A 16,505-nucleotide genomic window follows, 5' to 3' on the forward strand; every position below is an offset into this window, starting at 1 on the left:
TTTCTTCTTTTACTTGAGTAACATTTTGATTGCACGACTTTAGTATTCCTAAACTCTGGTACTTTACTTGTAGCCTACTTAAGTACAATATCTGAGTAGTATAATTCTTCCACCTTACTTCATAACCAATAACAGTTAGCCATACAGGCAAGAAGTTGCCACGCTGGCACTTTACGAGACCGTTTGACTTTTTTTTCTTCCCGTCTACCAACATAGGAAGAGTATTTGTTTAACTGTACTAACAGTGAGTGGGCTTCACCAGACTGACCTCAGACCCAGCACTGCTCTTCATGTTCCATGCTGTTCTTTCAGAAGACACTCCCCCATCGTGTGTCACACACCCTCTGTCTGAAGAGGACAGGAGGACTGCTTTTACTGCCACAGGCTGTTCAAACAGGACGACTCCACTGCCAAGGTAAATATCCCCCCCCCCCTTCATTCACTTTCCAGCCGTATTATTTTGTCTCGCTTGTTTTGACAAAGAACGTTAACCAAGTTAGCAACCGTTGCTAATGCTTATCGAGATTAACGTTTACTTTGGTGTTAGCCTCACCTGCTAGCGGTTACCGGTTAGCTCCCCCTGGTTAGCTCCAGCAATGCTAAGGCTGACGCTTTGCTCCATTTAATTGGGTTAAGAAGTTATTTAGGAAACACCAGTCGTAAATAGCGACCTGACAAACCTCTCCTTCGAGGACGGGTGACGTTAGGTTAACGCTGGTTTAAGTAAGGTGGCCTTTGAGCAGTTAAGTTAAGTTGTTTGGATAAGTTAGCAGAGGGTTTAAAGACATTGTTTGAATGACATATTCACATATGGAGGCTATGATAAGTTCAAAACACTATGTCAAAGTGTTTCTTTGTGAACGTTTATATGTGGCAGTGTATGATGTTTGAGCATAAGCAGTTACCCCAGCGTTATCACTTTCACTCCAACAGGTACACGTAGCTAAAAGTATTGCAAACAGCAGCCCTTTAAATAAGACTTAATTAACAATGTTCAGTTTTGGTTTAAACAGTTTTTGAGATGATGCAACAAGGACAGTTTTTTTTGTGGAGCTGAATTGTATTTTTTCCATCCCCTTTAGAGTTATATCAGTAATGGTAGACCACATACTAGACATGCTATATTATGTAAGAAGGATAGATATACATCACATTATAATTTATCAGCATCAAAAACAATGGCATCCAAAGTTGTATCAAAATCTCTCTGAGTTTGATCTAAAACTGAACACTGTAACGTTATTGAAAGCAGTATTTCAAGGACTTTATTTTGTGCTGGTCCTTTACTTGCAACATGAATAGAATACAATAATAATAAGTAAGACTAAAATAAATGAAACAACTGTTAAAAACTAGTAAAAGAAAGACTTAACAAGATGATATGTATATAGGCCTACAGGTAAAATAATACACTAAACATGATCGAGAACAATATGTACAGATGTGGATTGCACATGAAAAGGCACTATATTACACACAGTAATAAGAGCTTATTTTACCCTATGTTGAAGTACACTGCATCAGTTCTAACTCCATGTACTAAACACATGCAAACTGAGTGTATATTGAAGCCCATTACTGTTGCCAACAGGTGGAGAGCTTATCTGTGAGAGGAAATCAGAGGAGGATCACAGTAATAGAATATCCTACAATACCTCATCAACATGGGGGCCATCATCTCACGGTGGAGGGTTTGTTTTCAAATCTTTTACTGATTACGCCTTTCTGCTTCATGTTTCTGTAATACAAATTACATAATTGTATATCAGTTAGCAATATTTTTTCTTGTTAAAGATCCTGTTTAGTTTTAAACTTGTGTTTCATATTTAATAAGCTTTCAGGTTGCAGGCAGATGTAGGATTCTCACAAATAGGGTTTCTACTACACCATACCTCAGGCCCACAAAGTGGTTACATGCAGATCTGCATTCATTATAACTATATAGATGTTTAAGCTAACGCTCCTCCAGACAATACCACTTCTTGGTGTATTGGCATGCACAGGCTAACTTCATATTATTGCCAACAAAAAGAAACACATGACACAAAATATGCAGAAATGAAAAGACGAAATAGGAAGTTTCCACATGTTTTGAAGAAGTAGAATGTACAAAGAACTCTATTATTATTATGGCAAGTTTCATAATTTCTCTCTGATCTGGATTTCATAATTTTTCTCTTACAGGCTAAACCATCCACTGTGGAGATTTTGGAGGGAATCGAAAAGGTATGCTTGTCAAATAAATACTGCTTTTCTTTATAAAATGTGTGTGTGGATTGGTTAACATGGTATACATTTACCAAAGCACAACAAAGCCATTCTCTAGCTCAATATTTTGTCACTTTATTGTATCATGAGCTAGGTCACTTCATAGTTAAATAACAGAAAATATATTGATATAGCAGGTTTTGTGGTAATTCTAACTAGTCTATTTGAAATAACCACATGGTTAATAAATAATAAATGTATTTATTAGTTTGCAATAAATACATTGAAAGTGAGTGTTTTGAGTAATGAGTATTTTTAAATCAATAAATAAGAAGTTCAGTGTGATATAAGAAATGATTGAGGAAAAAAAATATTTCCAGCTTTACACTTAATGTTCGCACACAGTTTTATCAGATTAAGAGAATAATTTGACTTGACTGTAGTCAAGTTTTGATTAATCTTTTTGAAGTGAGTGGTAGTGTGATTTCAAAACACCAAGAACATGGCCTGAGGTCGGATGAGTTCCTGCACGCAGAAGGGGCTGTCAGTCAAATGAAGATCTACCGTACTTAAAGATAAACTACAGCTCCTAACAACTTCTTTTTTTTTTTTTGCAGCTGTGACCATTAGCTTTATTAGGTATGATAACGTTGTGCGCACCAAATTTACAGGGCCACTGTAAGAAAAACAGGTTTTCAAGCCCAGTGCAATACTACGCAATATTTTATATTTAGCCACCCACTTTTTTAACTCTGGACCCTCCCCCGGGGTCATGCCCCCTATTTTGGGAACCACTTGGTCAGTCTGTAAACGGCTCTCAATAAAATGTGGGTCATATTTTCATTGTTCACTTTAGTTTCCTCTGGCAAATAAATTGGAACACTTTTGGGTTGGTTTACAAGCTGTCAATTGGCCATTGTTTAGTTACCACTCAAGCCACTTTTTATATGGAAACAATGCTAAGTAAAAACATGTTGTGTAAGCATGTATCTCTTGACCATAAGCAAACAGATGTGTCAACAAATGCCAGATCAGCTCCTCATTTGCTGACTGATGGGACTTTAGTGCTCTTCTACAGTTAAGCTAGTGTTAGGTTATTTTTAGCAACTGCCCTTGAAGCAAGAGACACTACATATACACTGAAGAGGTCAGGTGGCATTGACGTTGTGGAGAGACAGTTTTTGGTTTGGTTTTGAGTTATCCTCGGGAAACACCCTGTCACCTATTATGAAAGAAAATGTTGGCTTTAATAATTTTTTAATGTGCATGTTAGCACAGCATAAAAACAAATGCATGCACGATATACTGTATAGCTGAACACAAGAGCTGTTTATCCAGTACTGAGAGTGACAGACACACATGTTATAGAAGAACCATAGAGACCCATTCTGTCTGCCAGCTTTTTATAGAAGGGCTGAACAGCGCTTTAGCTCAGTGGTGTAACCTTCACATGTTAAACAATTTGTTAAAGCAGTTGAGTATAAATATTTGTCTATTCTGCCAGAAGAGAAGTTTGATCATGATTCGACCAAATTCTTTGTTAGGTAGGCTCCTGTTGTCATTTCCAGGTTTATGTTATACTTTACTGATATGTTCCAAGCCCTGCATTGGTGTTCATCGTCTAAAGTTCAACAGCTATTCCTGATAGAAATTGCCAACATTTGCATCTATGTAAAGACATGATGCACATTCTCTATGTTCAAGTACAGTTAAGGAAGTGGTCTTAAAGGGCCCATGTCATGGCCATTTCCACTGATCATAATTCCATTGTTGAGGTATACTAGAATAGATTTATATTGTGCAATTTTCCAAACTCACATTGGTTTCTCATACAGCATCTCTGTAAGCTACGTGTATTCAATGAATTTCACTCTCTGCCTTTAACGGCTCGTTGTAGCTCCAATAGCTCCAGCCCCCACCCTCCCTGTGAGCACAGTGTGTTCTGATTGGTCGGGACGTTGTGAATCGCGCTGAGCTCCGTGGAGGTGTTGTTTCCTTGTTAGCGATACACAGCCAAACACAGCCAAACTCATCCTGAGCACACACAAAGTCACAGCCGAAGTAAAAACAATAAGTGTGGCTTGATATTGAGTAAGAAAAAGGTTGATAAACGCTGTGAGAATGGGTCTGCAGAGAGAATTTCGCCGCGATCCCAACTGTCTGTTATCAGCCTGCAGCCAGGGAGGAGAAATCAGCAGAGCTCCCTGCTACCTGCACACAGATGTGTGTGTGAGAAAGTCAGTGGATTGGTCAATTTGGACCAATCAGCGGGGGCTTAACGTAACGGCTCTGCGGACGTAACGTAACGGCTCCACGGATTGGTCCATTTCGTTCCGGGTACGGCATGACATCATGCCGTACCCGGAACGAAATGGAAGAATCAAATGGACAATGACGTATCTCCAACGAGGCGTTTTGGGGAGGTATTTTCTGTGTTAGAGTTTTACTCGCTACAGGGTGTACTTTGAGGGTTTGTGACTCTGCACACCGTTTACATGCATAAAAACCTTCATAACACACAAGGGGACGGGTAATAACCGGAAAAGCATGACATGGGCCCTTTAAATACTGGATTTGCTACAAGCTCCAAATATACACTCTCTTTAAATATCTAGGGCCCAGCTTTACTGGAAATGCCTGCAGGGAAAGTGAACATTAATTTAATGCTCTCGATCTGAGTGCAGAAGCAGGACGTTTTACCAAGAGTCTCTTACTATATGACGTTTTGTCTCATTATGTATTCAGGATATTAAAATAAAGAAAACGTTTTTTTTTCCCTACCATAAGAAGTTGGAACTTTGCTATTAGTTTGCGTAGTCTCATTGGTTGGCCATTGGACATTCCTTCTTTTTGAGAGTTTCTGCTTTAGTCATGCTTGCCTTTATAGCCATTTGTTCTCAAAAAGGTTGAAATTATGGTTGGGGGATACACTATTAAGAATATTTATATAATTTTATATAACAATATGCAAAACACAAGATAATCGAATTGATGGTTAAAGCTACAAACTGTTCACTGTTATCTATTACATGATATTGAGCTCTAAATGTGTGTAAAACAATGCATACTTATATAATGCTCATTTACCTTTCCCCCCACAGGATGTACAGACCCTTGAAGAATACAGTGAGAAGTATCAGAGGCAGCTGAAGATATGGGTCGGACGGCTGATTCTGTACTCGTCTCTCCTCTACCTGATCACATGTGTAGTTGTGTATTTCTGGTACCTGCCCGAACAGACGATGGGACGGCTCATACTGTCTCTTCCCTTCCTACTAGTTCCTTTATTGTAAGTGTGCAACATTGTCAATCTCATCTATACTAAACTGTTACTCCAATATAACCAATCACCATTGCTTTTCTCTCTTTCCTTCAGAGTTTGGTTACTTAGAAAGTTGCTTATAATAATTTTTTCACGAAGAACTGAAAAAAATAGTAAGATCCTTTTTTGCGATTTACACATTTCTGAACACATAAGGGTTATGTTTGTTTATGTTGAAACTATAATAACTATAGTCCAATAAAATTGTTTTTTCCCCCTTTGTTACAGATGAGAAGTTAGAAGATCTTAAAACACAAAAAAGGAAAATAGTAAGTGATTTGTTTTTGTATTTTTACATATTCGTCTAGTTTCACATGGATTCTTTTGATATGTGATTTCCTGTGTTCTTTACTCAAAAGACATGAAGAAGACTTATACAGTTCTTGCTGCTAACAAACCAAAAGCTTTGTGCACAGGGACAGAGTTGTCCCAAGAAACAAACAACTTACATTTTTCTTTGCCATTCATGTGTTGTGAAGATCAAGCACATACAATTAAAACACTTTTTGTTGTCAATATGTAAATACCTCATTCATAGATTTTTTTTGTATTCCCTCATTTACCAGTTTCTCCCATTTTGAGCCTACTGGCATCACACCTGGTCATCTATCTGCCCAAAATCATTGAACTAAAACACATTTTTAAAAACGTAGGTATGAGTTTTAATGAGTCCATGTGTAGAACCAACAATAGATTGGGGGGTAGTTGATGCTTGACGTCTTTAGAAACCCAAAAGTTAACCAAACGCCAAAACACTGAGTGTCAGTTTAAGATAATGGGGGCCTGTCAGTGTTGTTAAGAAACATGTTTTATCCTCTTGTTTTTTTATGCTTTATAGTTTGGACTCAGAATATCACTCAGCGTAGCAGTAAAGGCCATTATAAAAATTGCACCGCTAGCATTTTGCAGATATTTTCTCCAATGTCCCTGAAATTACCCCTGCGAGCTCGAGAGATCTGCAAAGTGACGTTTCAGAAAACAATTGTCATGCATTTGTGGCATCGGATAAGTGCAGGAAACCTATTATAAAGCTCATAATCTCTACAGAACACATTGTAACTTTGATGTGGTCTCCAGTGGAGTGAAGACTTGCACTTCATTGTGTAAGTTACGCAGGAAGCCTTGTAGTATTGCTCTTATTGATCCCCTCAGCATTTTGCAGTAAGATACTTGCTAATCTAGGATCTGCACAGACAGCATCTGATCGGCACAGTGCATTAACCCAGTAAACCACTCTGCTAATGTCACTTTAATTAATAGCATTTAGTGCAGGGAAGAAATAAATCTGAGAAATTGCTTGTCATCCTCTGTCAAGTCTAATAACTTTCAATAATTAGGGCTGATGGATTTTCACACTCTCCATTATCGAAGTAGTGAATGTAATTATTCTTCATATTATATGTAAACATTTAGAAATGTTGGTACTTAAATAAAGATGTACAGTTTAGAGAAGTTCCCCGTGCCCTTCTCAGCCATGTTTATTTGTAATGTTATGGTAGGTGATTCTAAGATATTAATGTGTGTTCATTTAACACCTATTAATTACATTAGGGGATCATCAAATAATTACGTGGCAATAACTATTATAGGAATAATTTCTTTGTGCAATGCATTGGAAAAATGATGTTGGCATTAATCCTATAATACTTTTTTTAATGTATTTTTTTCAGCTTGAAGAAGTTATGGAAACTGAGACATATAAAAATGCTAAAATGATTCTGGAGAGATTTGATCCTGATTCGAAGAGAAAAATTGTGAGTTATTTTTTTTTACCTACTGTAATTAAAATCGCATTGTCTGTTTCTTTTCCATATTTAACCAGTTGCACTCCCTTGTTTTTTGTGTAAAGGAGCTTGAATCCACTCCTGTGGGCCCTCAGATGACTCCGAAACAAGGACAAGGTAGCGATGAGCTTTGAATCCATCACTATTTTCTCCACTTGTCCTTTGGCCTTTCTCACTATTGTTAAGCAAAATGTGATCTTATCTGTTTTAGAGCTTCGCCAGCGCAATGTCATGCCAAAGACCCCCTCAGTGATGGTGAATCCTGCAAGCGGTGCTGCAGCGCGCCCTCCTCATGCCTCTGGGCCCACCTTTCCTGGACGATCTTCCCACTCTGCTCCAGGTGGACCCCCAGAGAGGGGCCTGTCGGCGATAGCTGCTCAGCAGAGCTTGATGAGGAGGCCTGTGACCCCGGGAACACCTGTTCCAGGAGTCGGTGAGTTACCTGCACACAGGGGGAACACACCATAATGTGGTCGATTAAGGTGTGATTTACTCTTCCTTGGCTCTGTGTCCCCAGTTGCTCAAGATTCTGTGGTGTGTGTTGTCAGCAAGAATGGTATACCGTATCTTATACAGTAGTTGGAATATGTAATTACCTTAATGTAGTCTTCAAATATCTAACTAAAACCGTTCTCAGACAAGTGTTACATTTCGAGCTTGTTTCAGAAATATGCCATACCCTCTGATACAGTCAGAATATTTACCTGGAGAGTATAATGCATGCATCTTTGGTTGCTTTTAGAAATGTTGAAAGCTTGCCAGGGAACACTATAAACAACCTTTCAAAGAACAGTTGCTAGACATCTGTGGAGTGCAGAGTTATTGCATATTCTATATAAATTATTTATGGGCTATGAACACTCAATAGAAGATGCAAATAAGTACCGGTAAAGGAAATGTGTTCCTAGAGGAAGCTGCATGCTGTAATTGCCATGTGGAATGCTAACTGTGAGGTATGCACGAATCACGATTACATTAACTATGATTAATTAGCCAGACCGGCATTTGTTCTCTGGGCAATGGTGGTGGAATCTCACTAAATGTCTTTTAATGCTTGGTGAAATTGCCTTTGGCATTGGGAACAACCTCGCAAATGGTTTACATGACTTGATGTTATCACCTGCTTCTGCCGAAAATTGAAAGTGAAAAGCAATTTGATACAAAGAGTCACCACAGAGTTTCCATATGTTGGTAAATTAATAACCAGCAGGATATTGAGACTCTGCCAAGTCTCACAGAAATGACCAGTCATCTTCCTATGATTGCTCTTGATGTTAGATTATATTAATTACTACTCACCAACACAGCAGGGATTCTGGACGTGCTTTGCAAGTGAGATCCGCTGCTAATTCATTAAGAAAAGCGGGCAGTTTTTTTTTGTAATATCCATCATGGTTTGTGCAGTAAACTGTAAATCTCAGCCTCACTCTTTCACTTAGTTTTTTACAGTGAGCAGAACCTGTTTAATGCATTTTGTATTCAAGACTACGGACTGTGTCTAACAGGCATTGCGCTTTAACAGGGATGCACCCCCCAGGCCCGCCCCTGGCCAGACCCGTGGTCCCGAGGGACAGAGGTGCCATGGACAGAGTCATTGAGTATCTTGTTGGAGATGGCCCTCAGAACAGGTACACAATCTTCTCCAAGCAATAAAATGATATACAGTTTAGGGCAAGTATAGTAAATGTATTAAGCTGTTTGTTTTCCAACTTATAAAATCACAGTGCTGAATTATCTTTCCATGTTATTATGATGCCAGACGTACTTCATTCTGTCTTAACTGGATTGTGTTTCCTTCCTCATAGATACGCTCTCATCTGTCAGCAGTGTCTGTCCCATAACGGCATGGCATTAAAAGAGGAATTTGAATACGTTGGTAAGACTTACAGAAACACAACGCTCTTTGTCAGTCTCCATCAAACACCGTGCCTTCATTTGCCCTCTAGCATTTGGCAGCGTAGTATATCATATAGCTCTTAAATGCCTCTGCCACTACCGACCCCTGTAAGCAGAAATGCAACAAGATTGAATATGCAAACCAGTGCTACACATCAATCTGAAGTGTTTATGCATCTCAGGCATTTTCTGTCATTGCTTCACATTCATGTATATTAATCTATGTCTGTTTTGAGAATGCATTGGGCCAGTGACATAAACTATATGAACAGTGTTTTTATTTGTGTTGTTTCAGCCTTCCGATGTGCGTATTGTTATTTCTTGAACCCTGCGAGGAAGACCAGGCCTCAGGCCCCCAGACTCCCCGAGGTCACCGGCGACCTGAAGATGTCCTCCGAGTCCCCCGTACCTCCGGCTGCTGTCATGGATGGAGACCAATCTGTTTCAGGTGATAATGACACACAAGGCATATACCTCTTAAGTGTAATGGTCATGCATGCAATTGAATGTTACTTTTTGAGTACATTATGTTGTACAGCACTGTCCACTTTCTTCTATTTCATTTGTTTAAAAGATGTGCAAATCTTAACAAAAAAAATCATTTGTATTAGGTGAATCAAAGCTTGAGGATGTCTCTGCTGAAACGGACGCCCAGGGGCCAGACACTACAACAAGCACAGAGCCCGGCTCTGCGTCAGACGGCCAAAGCACCGAAAGCACCACAGACTCACAAGATGTGTCCTGTGAGAAATCTGACGCAGAGCAAGATGTGTCCTGTAAGAAATCTGACGCAGAGCAAGATGTGTCCTGTAAGAAATCTGACGCAGAGCAAGATGTGTCCGCCATGGAAGTGGAATAAAACCGTGGCGCAGTGATTTCAAGTCAGGCTGGAACTTTATTTGTTCTTTGAAGGGATGAGATAACCGATAATTTATAAGTAAATGCCGTGAGTTGAAATAACAGTGATTTTCAACTTACAGTAGAATGTCCTTTCTTTTGAGAATTGCTTTTATATTTGTAGAAATAGAAAATATTAAATATGAATTAAATATTTTGTAGCAACATCAAACATACCTCCAGTATGATTACACGTCCATCACATTATAACCTATTTTTGCTACATATATCTATTTTTTCCATGTTTTTTTCCCCAATTTTTTTGACTTAATTTCTTACAGCAGTCGATCGCATTTCATTGGAAACAAAACAAATATTTTGTGGGGCAAACTTGAATACAAGGGATATTATTTATAAATATTTTTCTATAATGCTGTGCCTTCCCTGTAGGTTGGGGAACTCTGCAGCACCGAAAGTGCTAACCACATGTTTACATAACCATGCTACCATAATAGGAATGCACACATACAGTATGTATTTATTGCTCAAATGGAGAAAAAGGGCATTTATCTCGGTACTGTGCACCTGCCCTAAGTGCCTTTTTTATATTTGAAGTCTCTGCTTCAGAGTGGTGTCGATGAAACCTATTTACATATAGACAATAGACACATTCAACTGTTTACAGACTGTATCACTTTGCTGTGTGTCTGAATTCTTGTCCTGTATAAATAATAATGATAAATAAACTTTTGAGAACATCTGTGCATGTATGCTTTGTATTACAACACATCCATCCACATAGATGCATTGTTTTTATAAAAGTACATGCCTACTGACATTACATTTTTTTTTAAATAATTTATGCATTTAAAAGTGATTATTCACTAACATCAAAATATAAAAAGGAGAGGTCAAACTAATGCAATGGCTCCAATGTATTCCTGCTACCTTCAGGGTGTCATGTTTTTTATAATGCCGCCCTATTTCTTCTCTGGCCAGCTTCTCATCGAGGAGCATGTTTAAACAGTCCGTTTTCATTAGCAGGCCAATTTTAGCTTGTGATCATTTTATTTTAGCTCATTGATCATTTCAGACAGCGCAAGATAATGGCGCTGACACGGAGCCCGACCAGTCTTGATTGCTTGACCCTCTTCATTTGCAACAAGAAAGTCATTGCAACTACAAAGTTGCTCACCGGCGTCACATGACCCTTTTCCCCTGAAGATAGACCGTAAACTCTGGGTGAGGTCAACAGCCCATGTCTTCTATGGGTTCTGATAATGTATGTTTACAGAGATGTGACCTCCTGGGCCTTGTAATGCATCACTGTGACATGACAGTAACGCCTGATTCCACCGCATGCTGTTTGAGGTTGACCTCTGACAAGAGCCAAACGGGGAAAAAATGGGACATCAATAGGACAATGTTTGGATTTTTTCACACCATTGGGAGGTTGCCCATACATAGCCTGTACATATGTGCATGATCATAAGTCATATATCACAAAAGATATCTGCGCTGTGTGGTTTGAAAATGTATGTTTGAGTCATATTGTTGATTCCACAGCACTGAATCATTTCTTGACAGATTGTACCTTCACAGTCAGTACAATTATTATTTGTCTGCAGTTTTCAACTAAGTGTGACAACATTCAGTTTTTAATTTGCCTTTTTTTAATCTATTTAATGCATGAAGAATTTCAAAGAGAGATAGGAGATCATCTGGCTGCTTTAAAGAAACAAACATATGTTCTCGGCTGTAGTTCAATTTATCTGCCTTTTTAAGTACTATCATTTTTATTGGCAAACAGAAGGCCTATTTAGACAATCAATATTTGGAATGACCTTCCAACTCTCCGGTCAGGTTGTTTATTCTGTAGTCATTTTCTGCACCTAATTGTCATCTCAACCTACAATTCAGAGGAATACTGTTTACATAATGTGAAAACAAAAGATACACCCAGGGTTTTGTGTCCAAACACTCACAGGATTACATCTGGATTGCTATCATGGAGACACTAATTGATTTTCAAGGATGACAAATGACATACAAAGCCCCAGTGCCAGGGTAATTTTGAGCAAGCGATGAAAATGTACAGTCGGGCTGTCCCAAGGTTCATAGTTCTTTTCATACTCATCTCTCACATGTGCATTCGAGGCCACTTGACTCAAATTTATACTGATCTTTTATTTATACCCAGAAAAAATAGCAGATAAGAAACATAAGTGTTCTTGATATTGTGTTTTGTCATATCTAGCAGCCAAAGATTGAAATCCTGCGAAACAATTTTCTGTAGAAATGAAAGAGCGTGCCCTTCTGAACCCTGGAGGAAAATAACCCCACGGTGCGAAGCAGAATATGAAACAGAGGCACAGAATAAGTAAAATAGACAAGTGCACCAGGCTTGTCACTTTTCCATTTGCTGCCCCCGAGTGTGAGCACTTCAGAATTCTCCTCATCTCGGCGAAGACCTTCATCGTTATGCTCTATCTACTGTACTGAATGAGAAAAAAGTGAGACAAAAGCAATAAAGAAGGGACTTTTAAACATTTACCATGTTTCTGTCCATCAGGAAGTAGAATGCAACAGGAAGAACAACAAAGTCATAAATATACAGCGAAAGCCATTGTGCATTGGAGGCGAAGTGGAAAATGCTGAGATGAGTGTCATAGAAGCAGTTTAACACGGTTGTGATATCAGACATCACGGTTGGCTCTTGACAACAGCATCATTACACAGTAATAAGAGCACAATCTCCTTCAGAGAAGCATTAAAATCAAATTAGATTATACAAGAGCTTGGCTTGATGAGCTGCGAGGGGAGGATCTCTGGTTATTACTGTAGCTCTTTAGCTGCTCGGGCTTGATTTGCCACTTGACAAAGTTGAGCCGCTTTTCACAAAAGGTCATCAGCTTCCAAGAAATTAGTTTTTGAAATTCAAGTCATTTGAAACCTACACACACCCAGATGGATGGCTTTCCATTTTTCTACCCCCCCCCCCCCCCCCCCCCCCCCCCCACATTCAATCTGTCAAATCACGAATGCATGCTGCTGAATACATGATGCCGGCAATAAACCACTGTGCTGTAGTTTAAACTGGAGTGACATTCAGGGATCAGGGAGCATTGTCATTCTCCGTCCTATCTTGAACTCATTACAGCACTGAGCGATGACATCTGTTTGAGCACTCATACGGTCTGACAATTATTACTGCAAACAATCCACTGTTGTAATTTAATAATATAATAAACCAGAGGACAACACACTTTGGAAAGACAGGATATGCATGAACATCTTTCCATCATAGTATTAAAAACCTGCATAACTTAAAATCAGGGTCAGCTCCTCACACAGAAATATAATTCATTTAGGCTGCTTCTACTTTTAATGTTGCTGTACAAACATAATTTGTATGGTTGTCTATTGATTAGTTTTATATAGTGTCAGCAAAGAACATGCCCTTGGAATCAATAGCATAAAAACAAGGTTGACCTAAATTTACAAGTCCTGTCACACGCAGGATAATAATTCAATTATAGCGCAGAGTCAAAGCGTGAAAAATATTCGTTGTTTTTGTTTTTCTTGCTATTTTACTAAAGTATCACGACACAAGTAACCACCAGAAACAGAATAGGAAAGAAGTGGAAGGCCGAGACAACACACCCCTGCTACTACCTCATGTGGAAATCATACAAAGCATCCTGCAGGCAGCAGGTTCATTTTATAGCTTCATCTATTACCACACTGTCATTGTTAATTGTCTTCTTTTTACCTCTGCAGGATTCTCCAAATTGGTCCTATCGAATGTGACAGGAGGAAGAGCATTAAGCATCTGACAAGATGATATCTAAGTTCAATTTCCTACTCCTCACCTGATTTATACCTGCAGCAGATCATTTTCCTTTCTGTCATAAAGACCTCTATAAATCAGTGGTGCTTATGGAAGCACTACAGAACAGGGTCTCTGGATTTGTATCCCCTGTGTTTGCTATTAAGAAGCCATTACAGCCACATTTTCCTCCTTCAAACAAAAATGATCAAATCTAATACTGGCAAGATTAGAGAGATAAAGAGAAAAAGCGCTGGCAGGGCTGTTCAACACAGTCGCCCTATCTAAACAATACGCTCTAAACTCGATAAAAACAGGGCTTTTTGCTGGTGACACCATTATCCATCTGTTTGGACAAAATTGCTGTATCATGGTATAAATCTGCGATACAAGTGACATATCCTCTAAAATAAAAGGGAACATTAACTGCTCTATCTTCTAGAGGCCATGGGACTAGCTGGCTATAAGCTCAGTCAAGTGTGATGGCAGTTATACTGTGTTTTACTAGACTGCAGACAATTATACTTTGCTCCTCTCCCCTAAGAAGACAAACTGCCATGGCTTCAGCTGAAATGATTTCAAATAGATTTTCCAAAATGTCTGTCGCCAGATTGCTTCCATACATTATTTCACTTAAATGGAGAGAAAAAAAGAGGGAGCAAATCCACAAATCAATCACAACAGCCCACTTTACCAGATGGAAAGACGAGAGCTTTCAGAGAGAGTGTGTGTGTGTGTGTGTGTGTGTGTGTGTGTGTGTGTGTGTGTGTGTGTGTGTGTGTGTGTGTGTGTGTGTGTTGAAGACCTGCAGAGAAGGACAGTTATGGGATGTGCACAGTCCTGTCTCTGCTATATGTGTCTCACTCATCTTGAAGGATGACATAGAGTATCTACGTTCAATGGTGAGCTGGCAGGGCTGTAAAAGTGGAATAATGTGTAATGAACTGACCCGATGACTTCTTGAGAGTTCAACAACTAGTTCATATAACCGATCATGTGTAATCAATTAAGAGGAAAGGAACATATTATTTCACACAGGCAACACAGGCAACACACTGCTCTAAAAAAAACATAGTCTCTGAAAAGAATACTCAATCTGTATCCAAAATCAAATACATATGCATAAAAAACCCAATAAATAAGAAAAATAGTCTAAATATTTTATTTTGGTCAAATACTTCTTTTTAAACAAATAATGGGTGGACATAAAAAAAGGCTGATTTGCTTTAAAATATTCTATGAAGTATTAGCATCATAATAGGCTATTTAAAGTGCCAGAAGTAAAAGCAGGGTGCTAATTGTTCAGAATGAATTAAAATTAGGAGTGCAATAGTGTGTTAATCACTTTAATGCTGCAGCTGGTAAAGCTGGGGCTAATCACATTACTGAATATATTGCAAGTTATCTTAATTTATAACAATATAACATTATTTTAATCTTAAAATGAATAATCAAAATTCACTATTTAATTAGGTCAATAAAATGGAAATACAAAAATATCAGATTAGGTTGTGCCACAATCGAAGAAAGAATTAGATTACAATGGAAAGAAGCAGCTATGTTTTTATTAATTAGCTCTCATTAAATGTGCATGCTTTTAAAGAAAAGCCCATCCTATGTAGCTATATAAATAATATGCTATGTTTATGGGCGGGGCTTGGGTTACGTTTTGTTTAACTTCAATAGATTTAGAATGTACAATAATAAATATAGCTAACAAATATATAATGCCAATATTAACAGCTACTCCTAATTAGCTACACACTTGTTTTTTTACTTTTTAGACACAAAATAAAACATTTAGTCACATAATAAAAAAACAATACACACATTGTATTTACCTCTAGTAGATACAACAAATACAAATCATTGGATAACTGGTCGTCAATCACATAGTCATGATAAGTAACATTGTTTTGCTCTCATACAAACCTTTAACCAATGGCTAAACCCCGCCCCTTTACCCGACATTGAATATGGTTGGCTGTTGACTTTAGGATTTCATGCTGCAACGCCAGGTAGGCTGTATACGACATTTCTAACATGTTGAAAGTCCTAAATAATTGTGTCCATGGCTACTCAAAACTGGCAGAAAAATGCTGGTTTCAGACTGTCAACTATGCGCGAATTGCAGCTCAAAATATGTGACTGCGTCGACCTTGCGCGTGCCGACTGCGCGTGTCCCTCTCCTCACCAACAGGTGTTCACACTCCAGTCTGGTTGGTGGCGTACGTACGCACTTGTAGTTGTTGGACCGAGAATAAGAAGAAACTGTTTACAAACTGATCGGTTGTTTTGAAGAGAGATCAGTTTGAGGACATTTCGGCTGTTACTGTCATGAATGTAACTTGTCTTTAACGGAAAACTAGCTAAAATGGCCTTAGATTCCTAGCAAACAACGTAACGTGATGTGTGGATCGCCAAGCGCCTGCGTGTAAGAGCGTGCACGTACCCGCGTGACCGCGGAAAGTCTGTATGTATGTTATCATTATAAACAGGTGTGCACATAACTTTTTGAGTGAGTTACTCAGATGAGTACCAGGAGACAGCGTTTGGTACTCACCCCACATGAAGCGTGGTGTTAATAAGTGCAGTCTTCCTCACTGTCCTCCTCAGTGTCTCCTTCACT

The 16,505-nt window shown here is 38.7% G+C and overlaps 1 protein-coding gene across 2 annotated transcripts; it reads left to right on the top strand.

Annotated features, from left to right (window-relative positions):
* Nucleotides 1-256: 256 nt before the first annotated feature.
* On the top strand, nt 257-10,805 carry lnpa (limb and neural patterns a). 2 transcript variants are annotated; one of them, XM_034128991.1, is made up of 14 exons: nt 257-415; nt 1,592-1,691; nt 2,185-2,226; nt 5,310-5,497; nt 5,585-5,643; nt 5,759-5,799; nt 7,201-7,284; nt 7,380-7,431; nt 7,526-7,747; nt 8,837-8,942; nt 9,120-9,190; nt 9,506-9,658; nt 9,822-9,977; nt 10,011-10,805. In XM_034128991.1, the coding sequence occupies exons 2-14, from the start codon at nt 1,665-1,667 to the stop codon at nt 10,067-10,069; spliced, it is 1,260 nt and encodes a 419-aa protein (XP_033984882.1). In that variant the 5' UTR covers nt 257-415; nt 1,592-1,664; the 3' UTR covers nt 10,070-10,805. The 2 variants fall into 2 exon arrangements, with proteins under 2 accessions (XP_033984882.1, XP_033984881.1); XM_034128990.1 differs by having other exon boundaries at nt 9,822-10,805.
* The last annotated feature ends 5,700 nt before the right edge of the window (nt 10,806-16,505 follow it).

The sequence above is a fragment of the Trematomus bernacchii genome, unplaced genomic scaffold (assembly GCF_902827165.1).
Source record: "Trematomus bernacchii unplaced genomic scaffold, fTreBer1.1, whole genome shotgun sequence".
NCBI lineage: Eukaryota > Metazoa > Chordata > Actinopteri > Perciformes > Nototheniidae > Trematomus > Trematomus bernacchii.